Source organism: Terrapene carolina, unplaced genomic scaffold (genome assembly GCF_002925995.2).
Source record: "Terrapene carolina triunguis isolate 2854851 unplaced genomic scaffold, T_m_triunguis-2.0 Scaffold211, whole genome shotgun sequence".
In the NCBI taxonomy this organism is placed as follows: Eukaryota; Metazoa; Chordata; order Testudines; family Emydidae; genus Terrapene; species Terrapene triunguis.
Genome location: NW_020664562.1, coordinates 38,072,867 through 38,090,840, shown reverse-complemented (window position 1 = coordinate 38,090,840; position 17,974 = coordinate 38,072,867). Strand labels below are relative to the sequence as shown.

Sequence of the window (17,974 nt, the reverse complement as noted above, 5' to 3'; positions counted from 1 at the left end):
TACTGGCAGAAGTTGCTATGACAGGAAAAAAGGTTAAAACATTTTTTAAAATAGTTTCACATGTGAAGCATTGTACAGACTGCAAATGGCTGTAAGAGCAAAGTAGATAAAACTGGGGGTCTACCAACCAGCCATGACAGGTTCCCACGCAGACATTTACAAAATAAAAACAATGGGCAACACCATGTTGTCTTTTGTCTGGCAAAGCTCCCATTGAAGTCAAGGAACCACATTACTAAAAAACCTGTTAGGTCTTTTACTAACATCACCTTAGATTAATAAAACCAGGATTTATAAGAGTGGGGAGGAGCAGGGCTAGCCCTAGACCAAATGGCACCTCCCGCTTGTTAAACTTTGAATACTTTATTGCATTTGTAGCTTATTTCACAACTTTGATGCATGATTTATCCCTGTCATATAAGATGATAAATTTGCACGCTAGGATCTGTAAATCTGTATTTATTCATGCCATATATAAGCAAATAAAAATCATTTCCTCTAAGCATATAGAAACTTTTTAATTTTAAGAATAACTGAAATGTACTAACATCAAGAAATTGAACTGTGCACCAACATTGGGTGGACCAGTATTAAATAGTGTTACGGTAAGTGACAACCTTAGAATGTTAACCTTAAGTCCTTTAGTTCAAAAGGTCACTTTTCTTGCCTTTGCCCTCCCGAACTGAAGCACAACATCAGCGAGATCCAAAGACTGGCCAATAGCATTTTCAAGCAATAAATAGCAAGCAATGTCAGTCTCTCGTCAGCCATCGTCGATCAAAGATATGTTTTAATGAGCCTGAGCTTTGAAAAACTGCGCTCACCACTCGCAACTGTGACTGGCAACATGAGCGGACTCTTGAAAGCTTTCCAGACATTAGAAAAAGTGTCCTTCAGCTCTTCATCATGAATTAATCGGAGAACTTGGAGTGGAAAGTGCTTCCCGTGTTGCAAAATGTGACGGATGTTGTCCATTTTGACATAGAGGTCTTTATCATTGACCTCTGAATGGTCCCCTTGTGTCAGCGTCAGGTGAAGGTCTGTACAATTGTTCAAGAGTGTTTTTCTGTCAGCCAGCAGGTCATCCCCCCCCCCCCCCAGGTCTTTTTGTGGTGATTCATTTGTCCAAATATTTCTTTGATGGACACTCAAGCAGTGTCAACCAGCGAGCAAAAAAGCTCCCCCTTGAATTTTTCTTCCAAGCTTCCCATCACCTCATCTCCGCCCTCATAACCAAACTGTCACTTCTTCCAATCAATACGAATTTCCTTAAAGACAGGCTCAACTCCTAAGCTTTCCGCCATTTCTTTGGCAGCAGTGATGGCATCTTCAAATCCGTTGTCTCTGTAGGCCACAACGAAATCAAGCAGCTTCTCATCAAAGTAGTAGCAGCCGCAATGTCCATCGACTGGTTTGTAATGCCTTGCTTACAATATTTACTTGGAACAGGATATCATGCCAAATCACAACTGAGAAATTTGAAGTCAGTGATCTGGTTTGCCAGGCTTTGCAATCAGATTCCGGCCTCGACTTTACTCAGCTGTGCCAATTCCATCAGGGTGTCATAAACCTCAGTCACTTAGTACCTCTCTGGCCTTACGCTGTCAATGCAGCTCTCCCAGCAAGTGTCCCTTAATGCCTTCAGGGTCAAATATGTAACACTGTCTGTGAGGATCTTCCACGTTCCACCTGATAGTTGATGCTGAAAACAGAACGTATATCCTTTGTAGTAATCCAAAGAGAGATACTGAATCTAAAGAAGATGACGCGGCATCTTACACAACCACGTTGAGGGAATGGCAGCTACAAGGCACGAAGAAAGCTCTTGGATTCAGCGCAAGGATCCTTGCGTGGATGCCACGGTTTCTTCTCTTCATGTTCGCACGGTTGTCAAAGCCTTGGCCATGGCAGTCCTGAAGCTTTATTTTATTCTCATTCAAAACGTTCATAAACAGTTCTGTTAGGCCTTTTACAGTAGAGTCGCCCATAGATCGGAAACAGATAAAGTGTTCCTTTACTTGGATACAGCCATCCTCGTCGTCAACAAATCTTACTGTAAATGACATCTTTTCACTGTGACTTACATTGGGAGTGCAGTCCAGTATTATGGCATAGTTCTTGGCTTTGCCAAGCCGCATCAATATGTTATCAAGCACTTTCCTTGACATAAGGTCAATCAATTTGTTTTGAATTGTTCTGCTGGAGTAATGTCCCATATAGCTTCTTTACAAACTACTCAATGTAGGTGCTCACGCAAGACATTGTGGTATTTCCCAAGTGTCGGAGACACTTTGGTTGGGTACAGCAAAATCAGATACTGTATTCTCTTAAATAGCTACATAAAGGGAGAGAGTGCACTAGGACACAGGGTCTCCCCCTCCTAGGCAGGTCTTTCAACAGGTAAACAATTACAGCAAACATTTATACCTTTTGTTACAGACAAAGAAAAGCAACAGCTGCATTTTGTTTATACATAGGTCATTCTGATATCTTGTTTTTCTCACTAATGTAGACTCTTAGTCTACATTCCATATTGTTTGCACATTATCTACACAAGGTCACAACAACGTCTTACACAGTTCTTTCCCACTCGCCTCACACAATCCTCGCTTCTACAAATCTCGCGTTATTAGGGTTACAGTTAGCCTGACTCTTGCTAACAAACTGTCATGTACTGCAATCCCCTTCCTGTCAGTTCTTTCTCTGCTTCCACACAAGGAACTCTACCAAACCAAGGAAATGACTGTTATGTTCAGTGAACAACTTATCCATCAAACCCTGGAAAGCCAAATTATTCTTTGCAAGGAAGTGGGTAATTGAGATCAGATGCTCGAGCAAGATCCTCCAATGCTAGGTTTCTACATTAATAATGCGCTGGCTTTCTGTGTCTATGCATTTATTTGGCTTGAGCCTGGACTCGACCTCCATCCATTTAGAGTAGGACATAAAATGGCCAGGTGACTTTTCATGTTGCTTAAGAGCATCAGCTAAGTTATGCCAATAATTGTACTCGGAAAGCGCAAGCAACAATTTGGCATTCTTATGAAATATTTTGCAACAAAAAAACGAACACTTTGTCAGTTGATTTTGAGTAAACTAGCCAATGCCGATTTAGTTTCTCACCATTCTTGCATACTCTTTTGCAGTGTGACCTTGAGAAGTGTCACTTCTGCTCATTTAAGGGAAACATCATATCCTTGATTTTGCCTGACCCATTCAAAATTGTACGATCAATATCGGCAGAGTTTAGGATTGCTGGACATAAAGTGGGATCTGATGTATAGATCTGTGGTGTGCAATTTTTGTCACTGCTGTTTCTGTCATCATGCGAGACTGATTCTTCTTTATTGTTTCTCTTTTCATGTAAACCAGATTTTTTTTGTCATCACTCTCCTTTTCATGTGAACCACATTCTTCTTTATTACCACACTCCTTTACACCGCCACGAAAACTGGATGATTCTCCATCACTTTCCTCATATTTCCATTCCTGATCTTCAGGTAAATCTGCTAATTCCTTAGTAATAGGACTTCCATCATTTATGCTTTGCTCCTCTATTTCTTCTGCGCTGGGATGATGCCTAAAGCCCAGTCTGTGTTGTTCTGTTTCAGATATTTCCCATCAAATGTGCCCTTTGCTGCAAACTAGATTGCAACTGAGTTTTTTGGTTCCTATACTGGGCTCCTGAAGGCTTCTTCAGGGGCATCTTTTATTTTCTACGGGGGAAAACAGACAGTATTATGGAAAGCAAAAGTTTATGTTCCGCAGTCTTAGAAAGTCATCAAACATTACATGTTAAGTATGGCAAAAGAAATAACAGTATTTCTTTTATATTGTTGCATAGACAGGGATTCGATAGATATCTCTGGCATCTCATTAAGTATGTCCTTTATTAGTTGCTAGTTACACTCTTCAAGTCTTAAAACACAAATACACTTTCACAGTTACACAATAAAACAAGGTTCACAATACTATAGGTGTGCTCTCACGTCTTCTGATATCTCACTGGTGATGCCCCGCCCCTTATATACCTATGATGGCATGGCTGACAATATTCTAAGAGGTTCAAGGAATATGTCGTTCTCAAAAAGTCGGGAAGGTTCTACGAGATTCTGCAATGGTCCAGAACATTCTAGGAGGTTAGTGAAAAATGAATCCACATATGGAATAACGGAAACATTTTTACTTCAAATATTCTATTAACAACAGAAACACCATTCCAAGGCTGGCACCCCAGATGGTCGCCTGCCCCTAGATCCAGCCCTGGGGAGGAGGCAGGGAGAACACAGCTCTCCACTTACCCTCCTACACCAGATGTTAATTCATGACAGCAGTCAATGGAGGAAAGCATATACCAGCAGTCAGAGTGGCAAGGGGATTGAACTAGTTATGTAAAACCTTCATGGCAAAGTCATGTTTCCGATTCCATGGAAACCAGTTCATCCCAACATAATAGGGAGCTAAGTGATGGGGGAATATAAAGCTGTTGACCATGGGCATGTCTGCATTCCTTTCTCACTCCATTAGAGGACCTGCTACCACCAAAATTTTCATGACACCATTTGAAAAACTGGTAGTTTCCCCAGTACATGTTGTATTAATTGTTCTTGGGGACAGCCAGTTTTATAAGGCAAATAAACAAACAAAACACCCTACTAGGATCCCTACCAGATTCCATCTGTGCTGTTCAACCAAAACTATTATGAGACATTGTGTATCAGCAAAAATAGGATCTGCAGGAAATGCTTTATCATAATATACATACCATAATCATTTCACAACACCATGCCACTGGAATCTACCTTTCCCGCTCTGAAAGGCATGAGTTCAGGGCTCATGTGTGGTCAAACAGAATTCTGGGTGAGGCAGAATTCTATGCTCACATCAGGAATACTAAGGAGATAGGAATGAACGTTTTCCTATATATAACTATGATGACACCCCTTACTTAAACTTTCTAGAAGCCTACTTGAGTTACCCCCTAAAGCCAGCCTTGCTTTGGTTGGCTGCCCCTGGGTGTGAAAAAAGAGATGCTTCTTGTTTTCTTTAGTAAAGGAGGAAAACAATGCAGTGCACTCTCTTCATAAAAGCCAAGCATTTTTATTCCTATGCATGCTGGGAATTGACAACAGAATTAAATAGAGCTGAAGCTCTGTATTATTGAGATTCCTTGTGTGATGAACTTTGTATATACTTTCTTGCTTTGGACTCTAGTCACAAGTGGCTGATAGGGTGACCAGACAGCAAGTGTGAAAAATCGGGAGGGTATGGGGGGTAATAGGAGCCTATATAAGAAAAAGACCCAAAAATCAGGACTGTCCCTTTAAAATTGGGAGATCTGGTCACCCTATGGCTGAAAGAAGCAAATAAGACTCCTTTTCAAGGAGTAGGTACCAGCTAAGGATAATTAATCCTTTACTGCTTCTGCTTCATTTAGTCTGGACTCTTGATTTGTCCCACAGACCAGAACATCTCCCATTCCTAACCTTTGCCATGAAATCTCACACTGGACCTTGTCAGCTATGGGTGAATAGCTTTTATTATTCCCCATCTTGTTAGCATTCAGTGCTGTTGTAGCACTTTCTGTATCTCTCTTCTCCACACAGGCCAAGGATTCAGCAGTTTGTAGATTTCAATACTTTCTGCTCCCTCTGCCCCTGCAGACGGGGTTCTTGGTGGGTAGATAGGAGCTTTAGGTTGGGCATCTCACCTGCTCCAGCTATGTGATCTGGGAGATGGACTCATTGCAAGTGTGGGGATTTCAGACCCATATCACTTTTCCATTTGTAGGCCTCCAAGCACTTTACAAAGGTGGGTAAGTATTAATTTCCCATTTACAAATGAGAAAACTAAGGCCCCAGGTCACAGAGCAAGTCCACGACAAAGCCAGGGATAGAAGCCAGATCCCATGATTCCCAGAGAGGAGAGGACACTGGGAGAGCTAGGGAGATATGAACATTTTCACCCTCGTGTTAGGATTTATCCACACTTTTAACAAGAGTAGTGGTGGCATTAATTAGAACTCAGAAACTATTTCCCTGATTCCTTGAGCCTGCAAAATAAATCCCCATCAATACATATTGAAATCAAAAGCTGCATGTGCACAGAGGTGAAAGTAAGCCAGTACGTCCCGGTACGGTGTACCGGCAAGAGCCAGTGCACTGTACCGGGGCGGATCGGCTTCCCCTGGCGGAAATTTAAAGGGCCTGGGGCTCTAAAGGCCCTGCCTCTTCCGGTAGAGGCCCCACCCCCTCATAAGGACTCCGGAGTACTGGTAAGTCCTTTAAGTTACTTTCACCCCTGCATGTGCAGCATTATTTGTACAGGTAAGTGGCTTAACTCCATGCAGAAAGTAGACCAGACATGTCACCTAAGCATTGACCTGTGCACTATGGGACAGTAGTGGCAGGGCCGGCTCCAGGGTATTGGCCGCCCCAAGCAGCCAAAAAAAAAAGCCGCGATCGCGATCTGCCGTGGAAGGTCCTTCGCTCCGAGCCGGAGTGAGGGACTGTCCGCCGAATAGCTGGACGTGCCGCCCCTCTCCGGAGTGGCCGCCCCAAGCACCTGCTTCACAAGCTGGTGCCTGGAGCCGGCACTGAGTAGTGGGAAGACTATTTGTGCTCTTGGGGTTATTACACTAATAATTCCTGTCTTCAGTGGCACTGTATTGATGGAGATTGGCAGAGTGGAGAACCACATGATGGTTGGCCTGGCTTGAAGGAAGTCTACTACAGATATTTATAACACTTGCACAATGTTGGGAACATTTCTGTCTGTGAACATGAAGCATGTTACCAGATACTGCAGCATTATGCTAGTGCATCAAACCAGAAAGTCACCTGACTAGTCGGTTTTCATTGTCCAAGCAGAAGGAGGAATCAACAAGCAGCAAAGGTGGGAAAGGTTATATTTAAAAATATCCTTCAGTTTTAACCACACAGTTATTAGTAACACTAGTAAGATATTTGCTTTTAAAAAGTGTAATTTTGGAACTTGTCAGTTTCCCTTTATAAACCATTCAAAACAAGGGAGTATCTCTCCCAACTGAATGAGACTTGGCAAGTCTGCTACCTTATAAATATTTTGTGTGTGCGCACATGTTCTACACACACAATAACCATAGTCTGCAAAATCACTTTTGTAACAGCTATTTTCATAATAGCCCCTGTGGTAACATGCCGTTCCAGTGTAACATATCTACTAGCTTTCAATGATGAAGTGTGTGAATGATTCCTCTCTTTTGAGTTCTGTACTTTAAGAGACATCCCCTAATTTGGTGCCTAATGTCTCATGGCCTGGAGTTGCTAAAAAGCATTTGATTAAGAAAAAAATTATGTTTTGAAAGAGTAACCATAAGCAAGTTTACACATTGTAAGGCAAATGCATGATTTTGGGCCACTTACACAACATTGTGGGAGTGGTACCCTTTAAAAATTGTCTTTAAATGTAGGTTCCCCCCCACCCCAGACTCCTCCTCTGAGTTTCTGTGGGTTAATGACTACCCCACGGGCACCCAATTAAGAGTTATTAAATAGGCAGCAGGTAAGTATTAAATAGGCAATATAAGGAAGTATTTCTTCACATAACACACAATCAATCTGTGTAACTCATTGCCAGGAGATGGTGTGAAGGACAAAAGTGAGTTCAAAAAAGAAATAGGTAAGTTCATGGAGGGCAGGTCCATCAATGGCTCTTAGCCAAGGCGGTCAATGATGCCAACTTAGCTCCAGTATCCTAAAGCCTCTGACAGTCAGAAGCTGGGATTGGACATCAGGGGATGGGTCAGTCAATAAATTGCCCTGTTCTCTTCATGCCCTCTGAAGCATCTGGCACTGGCCACTGTCAGAAGACAGGATGCTGGGCTAGATGGATCATTGGTCTGATCCAGCATGGCCATTCTTATGGTTTTAAGTGTTGCTCCTAGACCAGTGGTTCTCAAACTTTTGTACTGGTGACTCCTTTCACAGAGCAAGCCTCTGAGTGCGACCCCCTCGTATATATTAAAAACACTTTTTAATATATTTAACACCCTTATAAATGCTGGAGGCAAAGCGGGGTTTGGGGTGGAGGCTGATGCTGCAACCCCCCATGTAATAACCTCACAACCCCCTGAGGGGTCCCAAACCCCAGTTTGAGAACCCCTGCCCTAGCCCCAAGAGATTCATTCAGGGAGCTGGGAGGGAGGCCGGCTGGCTGGTGGGGTTGGCTGGGATTTGTAGTCCTTGTGGGCGGTTCAGTTTGCTGTTGGGCGTGGGAGAGACGCACCAATCGGACTACAAATCCCATTGCGCCAGGCCCTTTGGGGGCGGGGCTGGGTTGGTGACTGCTTGCCACTGGCCGCCGTCTTCCCTGCTGTTGTGAGTGCTGGGGCTGGCGAACGCGAGCGCGGCTGCTCGCGCTCCCGGGGCTGGGGCTTGCATTTGCCAAGGGACCCAGCCGCCACGCTTTCGCTTAAAGGCACAGGCGGAGGCGAGGCGAGGCGGAGGGGCAGCTTGCTGTGTGCTATGTTGGGTCAGTAGCGTGTTATGGGACAACCCCTCGCACATTTTTTAAACGCCATATTGCAGGAGTTTCCCCCGTCCCCTCCCCAGTCCCCCTAAGAATTAGTGAGTTGAGTTTCCCTCCCGCGGAAGGTGGCTCTTTGGAAGCGCCGTGGGTGCAATCAGGGTGGGCGGGCAGGAGGCTCCCCCGTCCCCCTTGCAAGCAGTACCGACATCGGCGGGGGTCCCCAAGGAGCCCCAGGGACTCAGTGACTCGGCGCGTTGGAGGCGAATCCCGCAGGCGGCTGGGGAGAATTGCCCACGTGCAAAGCGCCCCCCGCTGCCCCCGCACGATTTGCGAGCGTCTCCGCTGTAACTTCGGGGTTGCTGGGTGGAGATGTCGGGCCTGGCGCTGGCGGGGTTCGGCGGTCTCTGCCCCAGCCCGCTCTGATCGGGAAGGGGTGCGGGGGGGGGACCTGCTCCTTCCCAGGCCACCGCTGCTCTGTAACTTTGCCGGGGTCGCTGTCGCTCCGTAGGGATCAGCGGGGAGCTCTGAGTGCGTGAGCGGCTGCGATGGCTTCCAAACTCCTGCGAGCCGTCGTGCTGGGTCCCCCCGGCTCTGGCAAAGGGACCGTGTGCCAGAGAATTGCCGAGAGCTTCGGGCTCCAGCACCTTTCCAGCGGGCACTTCTTACGGGAGAACATCAGGGCAAAGAGCGGTAAGTGAATGCCCAGCTGTTGAGGATCTGCTCACCCAGGGGCGCCTACGTGTTTCCTTGCATGCAGGAGGCGCCGTATGTTGCAGACCATCTGGGCTAGCGAACCGCAAGGCGGAATGGCTCGGGGATCAATCGGGGCAGATGATCCTAAACGCTGTTTGTCCCGAGAGGGGAATTGTGCCATGAAATTGGGCCCTTTGCAAAATGATCTCGCCGCTGGCTAGCAACCGTCGCTCAAGAAGCCAGTCGACACAGCCTTGTGTGTGTGTTGCTCAGTGCATTGCATAACCCACTTGTACCATGTAATCTGGAGTGAAGAGAAACAGCACCTAACAACAAATTCTTTACGTTTGTTAGGTTGTAATGCAGTCTTTGTCCACTAATATGGTGCGTGATGGGGCTGACCAATCTTTAATCTAGTTAGGACGCCAACCTCTATAACATTATGTATCTCGTTTAAAAAAAAAAACCTACAAAAACAATAGAGTTCTTGGTTAATGAAAACTGCAACAAATTATCCATAACAGGAGGCAATTGTGCCTCCTTGCACAATTTGCAATACACAGGCGTTAAGTTCACTCACTGTTTTTTCCTGCCGTAGTAAATACAGCTGTGCAGTTTAAAGGGATGCTTCTCTTATCAGTGTTACTAATATCAGTGAATACAATTAAAACTTTTAAAATGTACTATTCATCATGTATGCTGCCTGTTTTTTTTTTTCATGGTGTGAAAAATTGTAACTTCCTGGTTTTCATGTTTAAATCCATTAACACCATTAACTTTTTTTAAAATAGTTTTCTCTGAAAAGTTAACAGTGATTCTTGCATACATAGTAATTGAGGTTCAGAAGAAGCCAGTATAAATAATTAGTGTGTGCCCATTCATCCACTATTAGCTGTGGTTTTGGGGAAATATTGCACACTAGCTTTATCTGAGTACAAATATTATGTATCCTCAATTCATAATTCATTGTGAAAAATAGCTCCCTACTCATGTAGTGTTACAAATATCTCAGCTGGGTTGTCTGCTTAGTTTTAAATCCTAAAGCTTAAATCTCATCATCCCCTCTACAGGCACATATGGCTTGAAAGGCAGTGGAACCAGTGCAGTTCTGCTGCATGGGGGCAGGTTATGGCACATCTGTGCAGTGAAGTGTACTATACTGTGGAGCTGTGCTGTAGAGTGGGCTCCATCTGTGGCAGCAGAGACTTCTCTCTGGTTCTTTTTTCAGGGTGGAGGATGGTGCTGGGGTCTGACCAGTAGCTGTGACCACATGAACCTGTCAGCTTATCTCCTATGTAGTGGAGTGAGTTAGTTCATACTAACAGAAAAGTCTGCAGTGAAACATGGGCTGCAGGGCAACTAGAGGCATGGGAAAAGATCTTGACAGTCCCATGCCCCTCATAGTTCTCCCAGCTCTAGGCAGGGGAAATAATTTGGGCTTCTTAGAGCTAGGCATTATGAAACTGGCTCAAACTTGGTTGCTTCTGGAAGTATTTTTATTTTTTCTAAAATAAAAACTTGTGCCATTTCTTCCTCTAACATATAAATGGTAAACTGGCATTGTAACTTATAAAAGAAAATATTCACTTTAGGAATTAAGCCTTTTATATGCTGTTTCATCTCAGAGCCAGAGTTTATGGCCAAGTTGTGAACCCTTCAGAAACAGGCTTCATAATGAAAAGACTAACAGAGCCAGGGGTTGAATTTCAGTGGTCTCTGTTTGGGGGAGTTCATCTCCCCCTCACTAAGAGAGCAGTGGAGTATGCTCAGTGTACGCAAGCTAGGGGCTACTTATCACCCCTGTATAGAATTTTCAGTGAAGATCCCAGAATCTATTTCCTTTGTGTATCAATATTAGCTGTTCACTTTCAGGTGCGAAGGTGGGTAATTATGTAAATACCACTTGAATTAGCAATCGCACTCTCTTATTCCTCTATCTCTTCCTTCTTTCTCTTGCCTCGCTTCTCTAGGGCTAGATCTACACTCAGGGCCGGCTCTGGCTTTTTGGCCGCCCCAAGCCAAAAAAAAACCCGGGGGGCCCCCGGGGCGCCGGGGGCGGGGGGACCGCCGGGGGGGGGGGGGGGCGGGCGGGAGAGAGAGAGAAGGGGGCGGCCAGGGCTACAGCAGGGGCGCTGCCACGCGGCCCCTCCCGCTGCGCCGCCGCCTGCTGCCAGGGCTCCGCTCCGGTCGGCGGGGAGGGAAGGAAGAGGACTGTCCTGCAGGGCGCTCTGGTTCTCCGCGCCGCCGCCCCCTACAGGGCGGCTGGAGTGGAACAAGAACAAAACAAAAAAAAGGGGCCATGCGGCCCTAGGATTGGGCAGAATGCCGCCTCCAACAATCTGCCGCCCCAAGCACCAGCTTGCTCAGCTGGTGCCTGGAGCCAGCCCTGTCTACACTAGAAGAGGTTTTCTGGTACCTGTGCAGGCAAACCCTCCTAGCATTAACACTGCTTATACTGGCAAAAATGCTTTTGCCGGTATAGTTTAATTGTACCGGTTTCCTGAGCATAATTAGCTATACTGGCACAAGCATCTTTATGCAGCTATAATTGCATCTGCACTAGGGCTTTGGTGGTGCAGAAAACACTGCAGACCTAACCAACGTTGATATACTAGCAAAAGTTTCTACTGTAGGCCTTGCCTAGATCTCAGTATTTTTCCTCTTACGGTAGACTGTTCACGTCCCTTTCCCACTTCCTCTTATTTTTGCCTATCTTTCCCTCTACCACCTTATTCTTCCCCCCCCTTCCCATTTTGAGTTTCTGTTCCTTCTTCAATCCAGTCTCCTTTCCTTCTTCCGTTGTCACACTCCTTCCCTTTCAATGTGAGTTTCTTCTCCTCCCTCAAGAGGTTCACACTGGAGCTCCTGCACAACAGCACAGATCTTGTGGTGCCCAGAAACCGTTTGGAATGGATAAGTGGGCAGCAGATCTTGTTGGGTTTCAATCTGGAACTGCTGGCCTCACTGGAGATGTAATTCTGTGCAGGAGCAGAGGTGTGTGTTTCCCCTGAAGTATTCTTACTGAAGTAACTAAAAATTAGAGGGACAGGAAGATGTGGGATGCCTGCAGTTTCCATGTCCAGTTTACATTCCTGAGAGCTTTGACTTCATTGGCATTAAAAGAGGTCTTGTGCTAGTTGTAATTTAAATGGATACAGCCAACTTCGGCATCTTATATGCTAAGACTGCTGCCTGTTACACTAAGGGCATGGCTACACTTGCAGATGTAGAGCGCTGTGAGTTAAACCAGCCCTTGGAGAGCGTAGTATGGAAATTGCTGCAGTGTGTCCACACTGACAGCTGCAAGTGCACTGGCGTGGCCACATTTGCGGCACTTGCAGCGGCATTGGGAGCGGTGCATTATGGGCAGCTATCCCACAGAGCACCTCTTCCCATTCTGGCGCTGTGGCTTGTGGGAAGGGGGCGAGGGGTGCGGGGCATTCTGGCTCCTGTCCCAACACCCCGTGATGCATCGCTTCGCATCGCAGCAATCCACGTGCTTCCGTCCATATTTGGCGCCATCTTTCAACTTTTTTGTATTGCGCGCTCTGTCTTCCCTTTCGGTCTGCGGGAATGGAGCCCGAAGTGCTGAGGAATATGCTGATGGGTCTCGCCAGCATGTCACGTTTGGCAGTCAAGTTACTCCTTAAGATTCAAACTCAGAGTGAGGAGTCCGAAGATATCGTCTCGCGTAACGCATATGACACGAGATTGCTTGTGGCATTCACGGACATGCTCACCACCATGGAATGCCGCTTTTGGGGGAAACAAGCACTGAATGGTGGGATCACATCATCATGTAAGTCTGGGATGACGAGTAGTGGCTGCAGAACTTTCGGGATGAGAAAAGCCACTTCCATGGGACTGTGTGATATGCTTGTCCCCACCCTGCGGCGCAAGGACATGACATTGAGAGCTGCCCTGTCTGTGGAGAAGTGGGTGGCTATTGCAGTCTGGAAGCTGGCAACACCAGACAGCTACCAATCAGTTGCTAACCAGTTTGGAGTGGGAAAGTCGACTGTTGGAATCGTGTTGATGCAAGTTTGCAGGGCCATTAATCGCATCCTGCTCAGAAGACCCATGACGCCGGGTAACGTGCATGACATTGTGGCTGGCTTTGCACAAATGGGTTTCCCTAACTGTGGAGGGGCGATAGATGGCATACATATTCCAATTCTGGCACCAGCCCACCTAGCCTCTGAATACGTTTACCAAAAGCGGTATTTCTCCATGGTTCTCCAGGCGCTTGTGGATCACCGTGGGCGTTTCATTGACATTAATGTAGGCTGCCCGGAAAGGTGCGTGATGCATGCATCTTTCGGAACACTGTCCTGTTCAGGAAGCTGCAAGACGGGACATTTTTTCCCAGATCACCGTAGGAGAAGTCGAAATGCCCATTGTGATCCTTGGAGACCCTGCTTACCCTTTAATGCCATGGCTCATGAAACCCTGCACAGGGAGCCTTGACAGCAGCAAGGCACAGTTCAACAACAGGCTGAGCTGGTGCAGAATGACTGTGGAGTGTGTTTTTGGCCATTTAAAGGGTTGCTGGCGCGCACTGTATGGGAAGCTGGACTTGGCTGATGACAGCATCCCTGCGGTTATCCGCATGCTGTACTCTCCATAACATTTATGAAGGGAAAGGTGAAAGATTCACTCAGGCATGGAACTCAGAGGTTCAACACCTGGAGGCTGAATTTGAACAGCCAGAGAGCAGGGCTATTAGATTGGCCCAGCACGGGGCTGCAAGGATTAGGGATGCCTTGAGGGAGCAATTTGAGACTGAAAGCCACCAGTAATGTTTGGTGCCCTGCACGGGAGTGAAGTGCAGTGGTTCCAATGTTAGTATGAATCTGTGTTTGCTATGCTGACTTGCAGTGTCTGTTGCTTTCCTGGGCTAAGGTATCTTTTACTTAATGCAATAATAAAGAATGTTTTCAGAGCCAAAAAAGCCATTTATTTAAAAGAACATTTATTGAAAAGAAACACACTGTTGAGAAGCAGAAAGGGCAAGGGGGTGGGGTGGGGAACGGTACAATCACAGATTTGCGTATGTCCTGTTATCATACTCAGCCTTCCTGTCTGTAGTGCTGTGCAATGAGTGCTGCGCTTCAGGATGGCTATACTGCATGGTGATAGGGGTTGAGTGCAGTGGGTAAGGGTCATAGTTTGCAGGGCTGGGTGGTGAAGCTACAGGTGTTGGAGGCAGCTGGTGGTGATAAGAACCCGGATGTTGGGGAAAGTGGGTTGGAGGTGACATGGGGGCACAAGGGAAAGAGTTTTGGGACAAGGGCTGCAGGGCGGGGCGGGCGTGGTAGTGCTCCGCCTGCATGGCTACGAGCGCCTGGATCGAGTCCGCTTGGTGCTCCATGATGCTTATCAGCCGCTCCCTGCTTTGGTGCCGGTGCACCGTGCTTTGCTGCCGGCACTCCGCATTCTGCTGGCGGAACTTCCTTTCACTCTCCCTCCACTCCTGAGCTTTTTGATTTTCATGAAGGGACTTCTGCATTACTTCATGCAGCATGTCTTCTTTGCTTCTACATGGCCTCTTCCTAATTCTTTGGAGTCTCTCTGCTGGTGATAACACGGACGGCTGAGATCTCAAGGTTGCATCTGTAAAGGCAAAATGCAACACTTAACAGAGGCAGCATTGTTCACACCAGACAGAAAAATGATTTCCCCGTACTTAAAGACAAGCACAGTCTACACAATTTGCCCGTCTCAAAGCGAGAGCACATAACTCACAGGAGCCCCAAGATGGTGAATAAGCACAGGGTCGAGGGGGGACTGATTGTTTCACTGCCGTACTGTCCTCCGGGGCTCTGCACTTTGGGGAGAGCCAACAGCTGCAGGGGGCTCCTATACTGAACGCTGTCCTCACATTTTCCACAGGAGTTCATCCTGGAAGATATCTCGCTGCTGAGGGTGACCTGGGAAGCAAGGGAGGGTCTCCTACTACAATGCGGCTTCCGCCTTGGCCCATATGTAGCTTGCCTGTGTGCAGCAATGGTCCCCCCACCCCTCACGGCACAGTGGCACGGACATATTAGCCTGACTGGGACAAGGACACAGTAGCGCTCCCAAGGATCCTGCGGAAGCACATTGCACAGCTTCTGCATGACACCTTTGAAGAGATCACTGAGGCTGATTACCGCGATGTGAGAGAGCACATCAATGCCCTATTCCGGATCTAGGCATGCATGCAGCCCTAACCCTCCTCACCCCAAGAGCCCGCACCGATTAACTTCCTTCCCAAAATAAAAGCCGCTTACCGAGAACCTCCTCTGGTGCTTGTCCTTCCCCAAGCACTGGCCGCTGCGACTGGCTACCTTCCTGCTGGCTTGAAAACAGCTCCTGGCTGCATGCATCTAGGGATGTTGGCGTGTCTTCCTCCTCAGCACTCTCGCTCCCGCTTTTCTCCTCCTCCTCCTGCCTTGTTGCACTGGGCTCTGAAGCGTCCATGGTGGTACTCGGAGTGGCGGTGGGGTCATCCCCAAGTATTGCGTCCAGCTCTTTGTAGAAACGGCAGGTCGTGGGGGCAGCACTGGAGCGGCGGTTTGCCTCATGGGCTTTGGGGTAGGCATTCCACAGCTCCTTCACTTAAACCCTGCACTGCAGTGCGTCCTGGTCATGGCTCCTTTCCATCATGTCCCTTGATATCTGCCCGAAGGTATCGTAATTCCTACAGCTGGAGCGCAGCTGGGACTGCACAGCTTCCTCCCCCCAAACACTGGTGGGGTCCAGCACCTTGCCATTGCTCCATACTGGGGATCACCTGGCACATGGAGGCATGGTCACCTGGAAAGATGCGCTGAGAGCACTCCATGCCTGGTTGAGCAAACAGGAAGGGGATTTTCAAAATTCCCAGAGAATTTAAAGGGCGGGTCTGATGGTTGGTCACCCGAGGGCAGGGCATTAGAGTTCAGAGTGATGACCAGGCATTGTGGGACACTTCTGGAGGCCGATCAGAGCGCATTAACAGATCAGGGTGTCCACGCTGCCGCTGCGGCACTCCAGTCAGGGCGCACCAAGCGTTATGCCTCTTGTGGAGGTGGATTACCAGGAGCACTCCAGCCGCGGAGTCCGGGCGCTCTACATGCCTTGCCAGTGTGGACACGTCGTGAGTTAGGGTGCCCGGGGCTGCTTTAATGCGCTCTAACTCGCAAGTGTAGCCATGCCCTAATTAGTATTCAGAGTGGCAGCCGTGTTAGTCTGTATCCGCAAAAAGAACAGGAGTACTTATGGCACCTTAGAGACTAACAAATTTATTAGAGCATAAGCTTTCGTGGGCTAGTGGGCTGTAGCCCACGAAAGCTTATGCTCTAATAAATTTGTTAGTCTCTAAGGTGCCACAAATACTCCTGTTCTTTTTGCTAATTAGTATTCTCACTGTTTCCTTGTGCTTCCCTGGCCTGTTGCATCCATCTGTTGTGTTATAAGTAGACTGAGTCTAAGCTCTTTGGAGCATGGCCAGCGTTTTGGTTCTGTGTTTTGTACAGCTCCTAGCACAGTGGGGCCCTGGTCCATGACTGGTGCTATGACAATACAATGAACTTTAAGAAATGAATTGAAAAATACCTTACATTGGCCCCCAAATTACTCTGTTGACTTTTATGGTTAGGCAATCAGTTCTTTTTCCCCAAAATGTTTTCTCCTCTTACTCTGAAAGTCCTACCCAGAGAGGAAACTGACTCACTGTACAGGGGGAACAGTGAAACTGAATATACACAACCATTAAGTGCACAAAATAAACCGAAACAGAGAAATGTTTTGCCCCTCAACTTTCAGTTGTTTTGTAACAAAAGTAGGTATAACATTCAGACAGCAGTGTGAACTTTTTTCAGTTGAGTATTTTTTTAATATGTGACCTACAGGCTGTGCTGTAGTTGTTAGATAATAAGGGCACGTCTTCACTACCCGCCGGATTGGCGGGTAGCAATCGATCTATTGGGGATCGACTTATCGCGTCTAGTGAAGACTCGATAAAATCGATCCCCAATGGCTCTGCCGTCGACTCCGGAAATCCACCACGGCAAGAGGCGGAAGCGGAGTCGATGGCGGCGCGGCAGCGGTCGACTTGCCGCCGTCCTCACAGCCAGGTAAGTCGACCTAAAATACGCAACTTCAGCTACGCTATTCACGTAGCTGAAGTTGTGTATCTTAGGTCGCCCCCCCCCCACCCATAGTGTAGACCTAGACTTAGTGCTGCCCCTTACATTGATAGGAAGGATTAATTCCTCAAATTGGAGAAATACTCATATAGCTGGATTGTCATCAAAGTACTATTTTAAAGATGGCTAGATTTCAAAACCAGGGAAATCCAGGTCAGATAAACATACTGTTGCAACAGTAAGGGTGTGTGTGTGGGGGGAAGGGGACTCAAGTGTGTGAGGGTAGGGAGGAAATAGTAGAGGGGGAGATTTAAAAATTATGAATCACTAGTGACTTGTCCACTTGATGGGGTGAGTGTGCAGCAAGCCAGGGAATAACTCAGTGTGCCATCTTGCTGTATGCTAACTGGCCATGTGGACTCTGTTGCCACATAGTAAAAGTTCCATAACTCAAAAGTTCTGTGGCACTCTTAGTGTGCATAGCAGGGTCCACGTGGTCTGTTAGTGTGTGGAATTCAGGCGTGCTGTAGATTCACACTCTAGCTTGCTGTGCAGACAAACCCTAATGCACAAGAATTCGTGGCCTGTCATGATCTAATTGTTCCTTCTAGCTTTCAACTCTTTGAAGAATTACATTTTTCCTATGGTTGGGTCTTTTAAGG

The 17,974-nt window shown here is 47.0% G+C and overlaps 1 protein-coding gene across 3 annotated transcripts in view; it reads left to right on the top strand.

Moving 5' to 3' along the window:
* The first annotated feature begins 8,323 nt into the window (after positions 1-8,323).
* Positions 8,324-17,974, top strand: part of LOC112115954 (adenylate kinase 4, mitochondrial) — a 37,070-nt gene continuing 27,419 nt past the window's right edge. Inside the window, exons 1-2 of one of the 3 annotated variants that reach the window (XM_024213198.3) lie at positions 8,324-8,357; positions 9,017-9,198. In XM_024213198.3, the coding sequence (XP_024068966.1) occupies positions 9,054-9,198 (145 nt within the window). In that variant the 5' untranslated portion in view covers positions 8,324-8,357; positions 9,017-9,053. Of the gene's footprint in view, positions 8,358-8,473; positions 8,512-8,965; positions 9,199-17,974 lie in introns of those variants that run through there. The other 2 variants (XM_024213196.3, XM_026655951.2) reach the window with 2 other exon arrangements.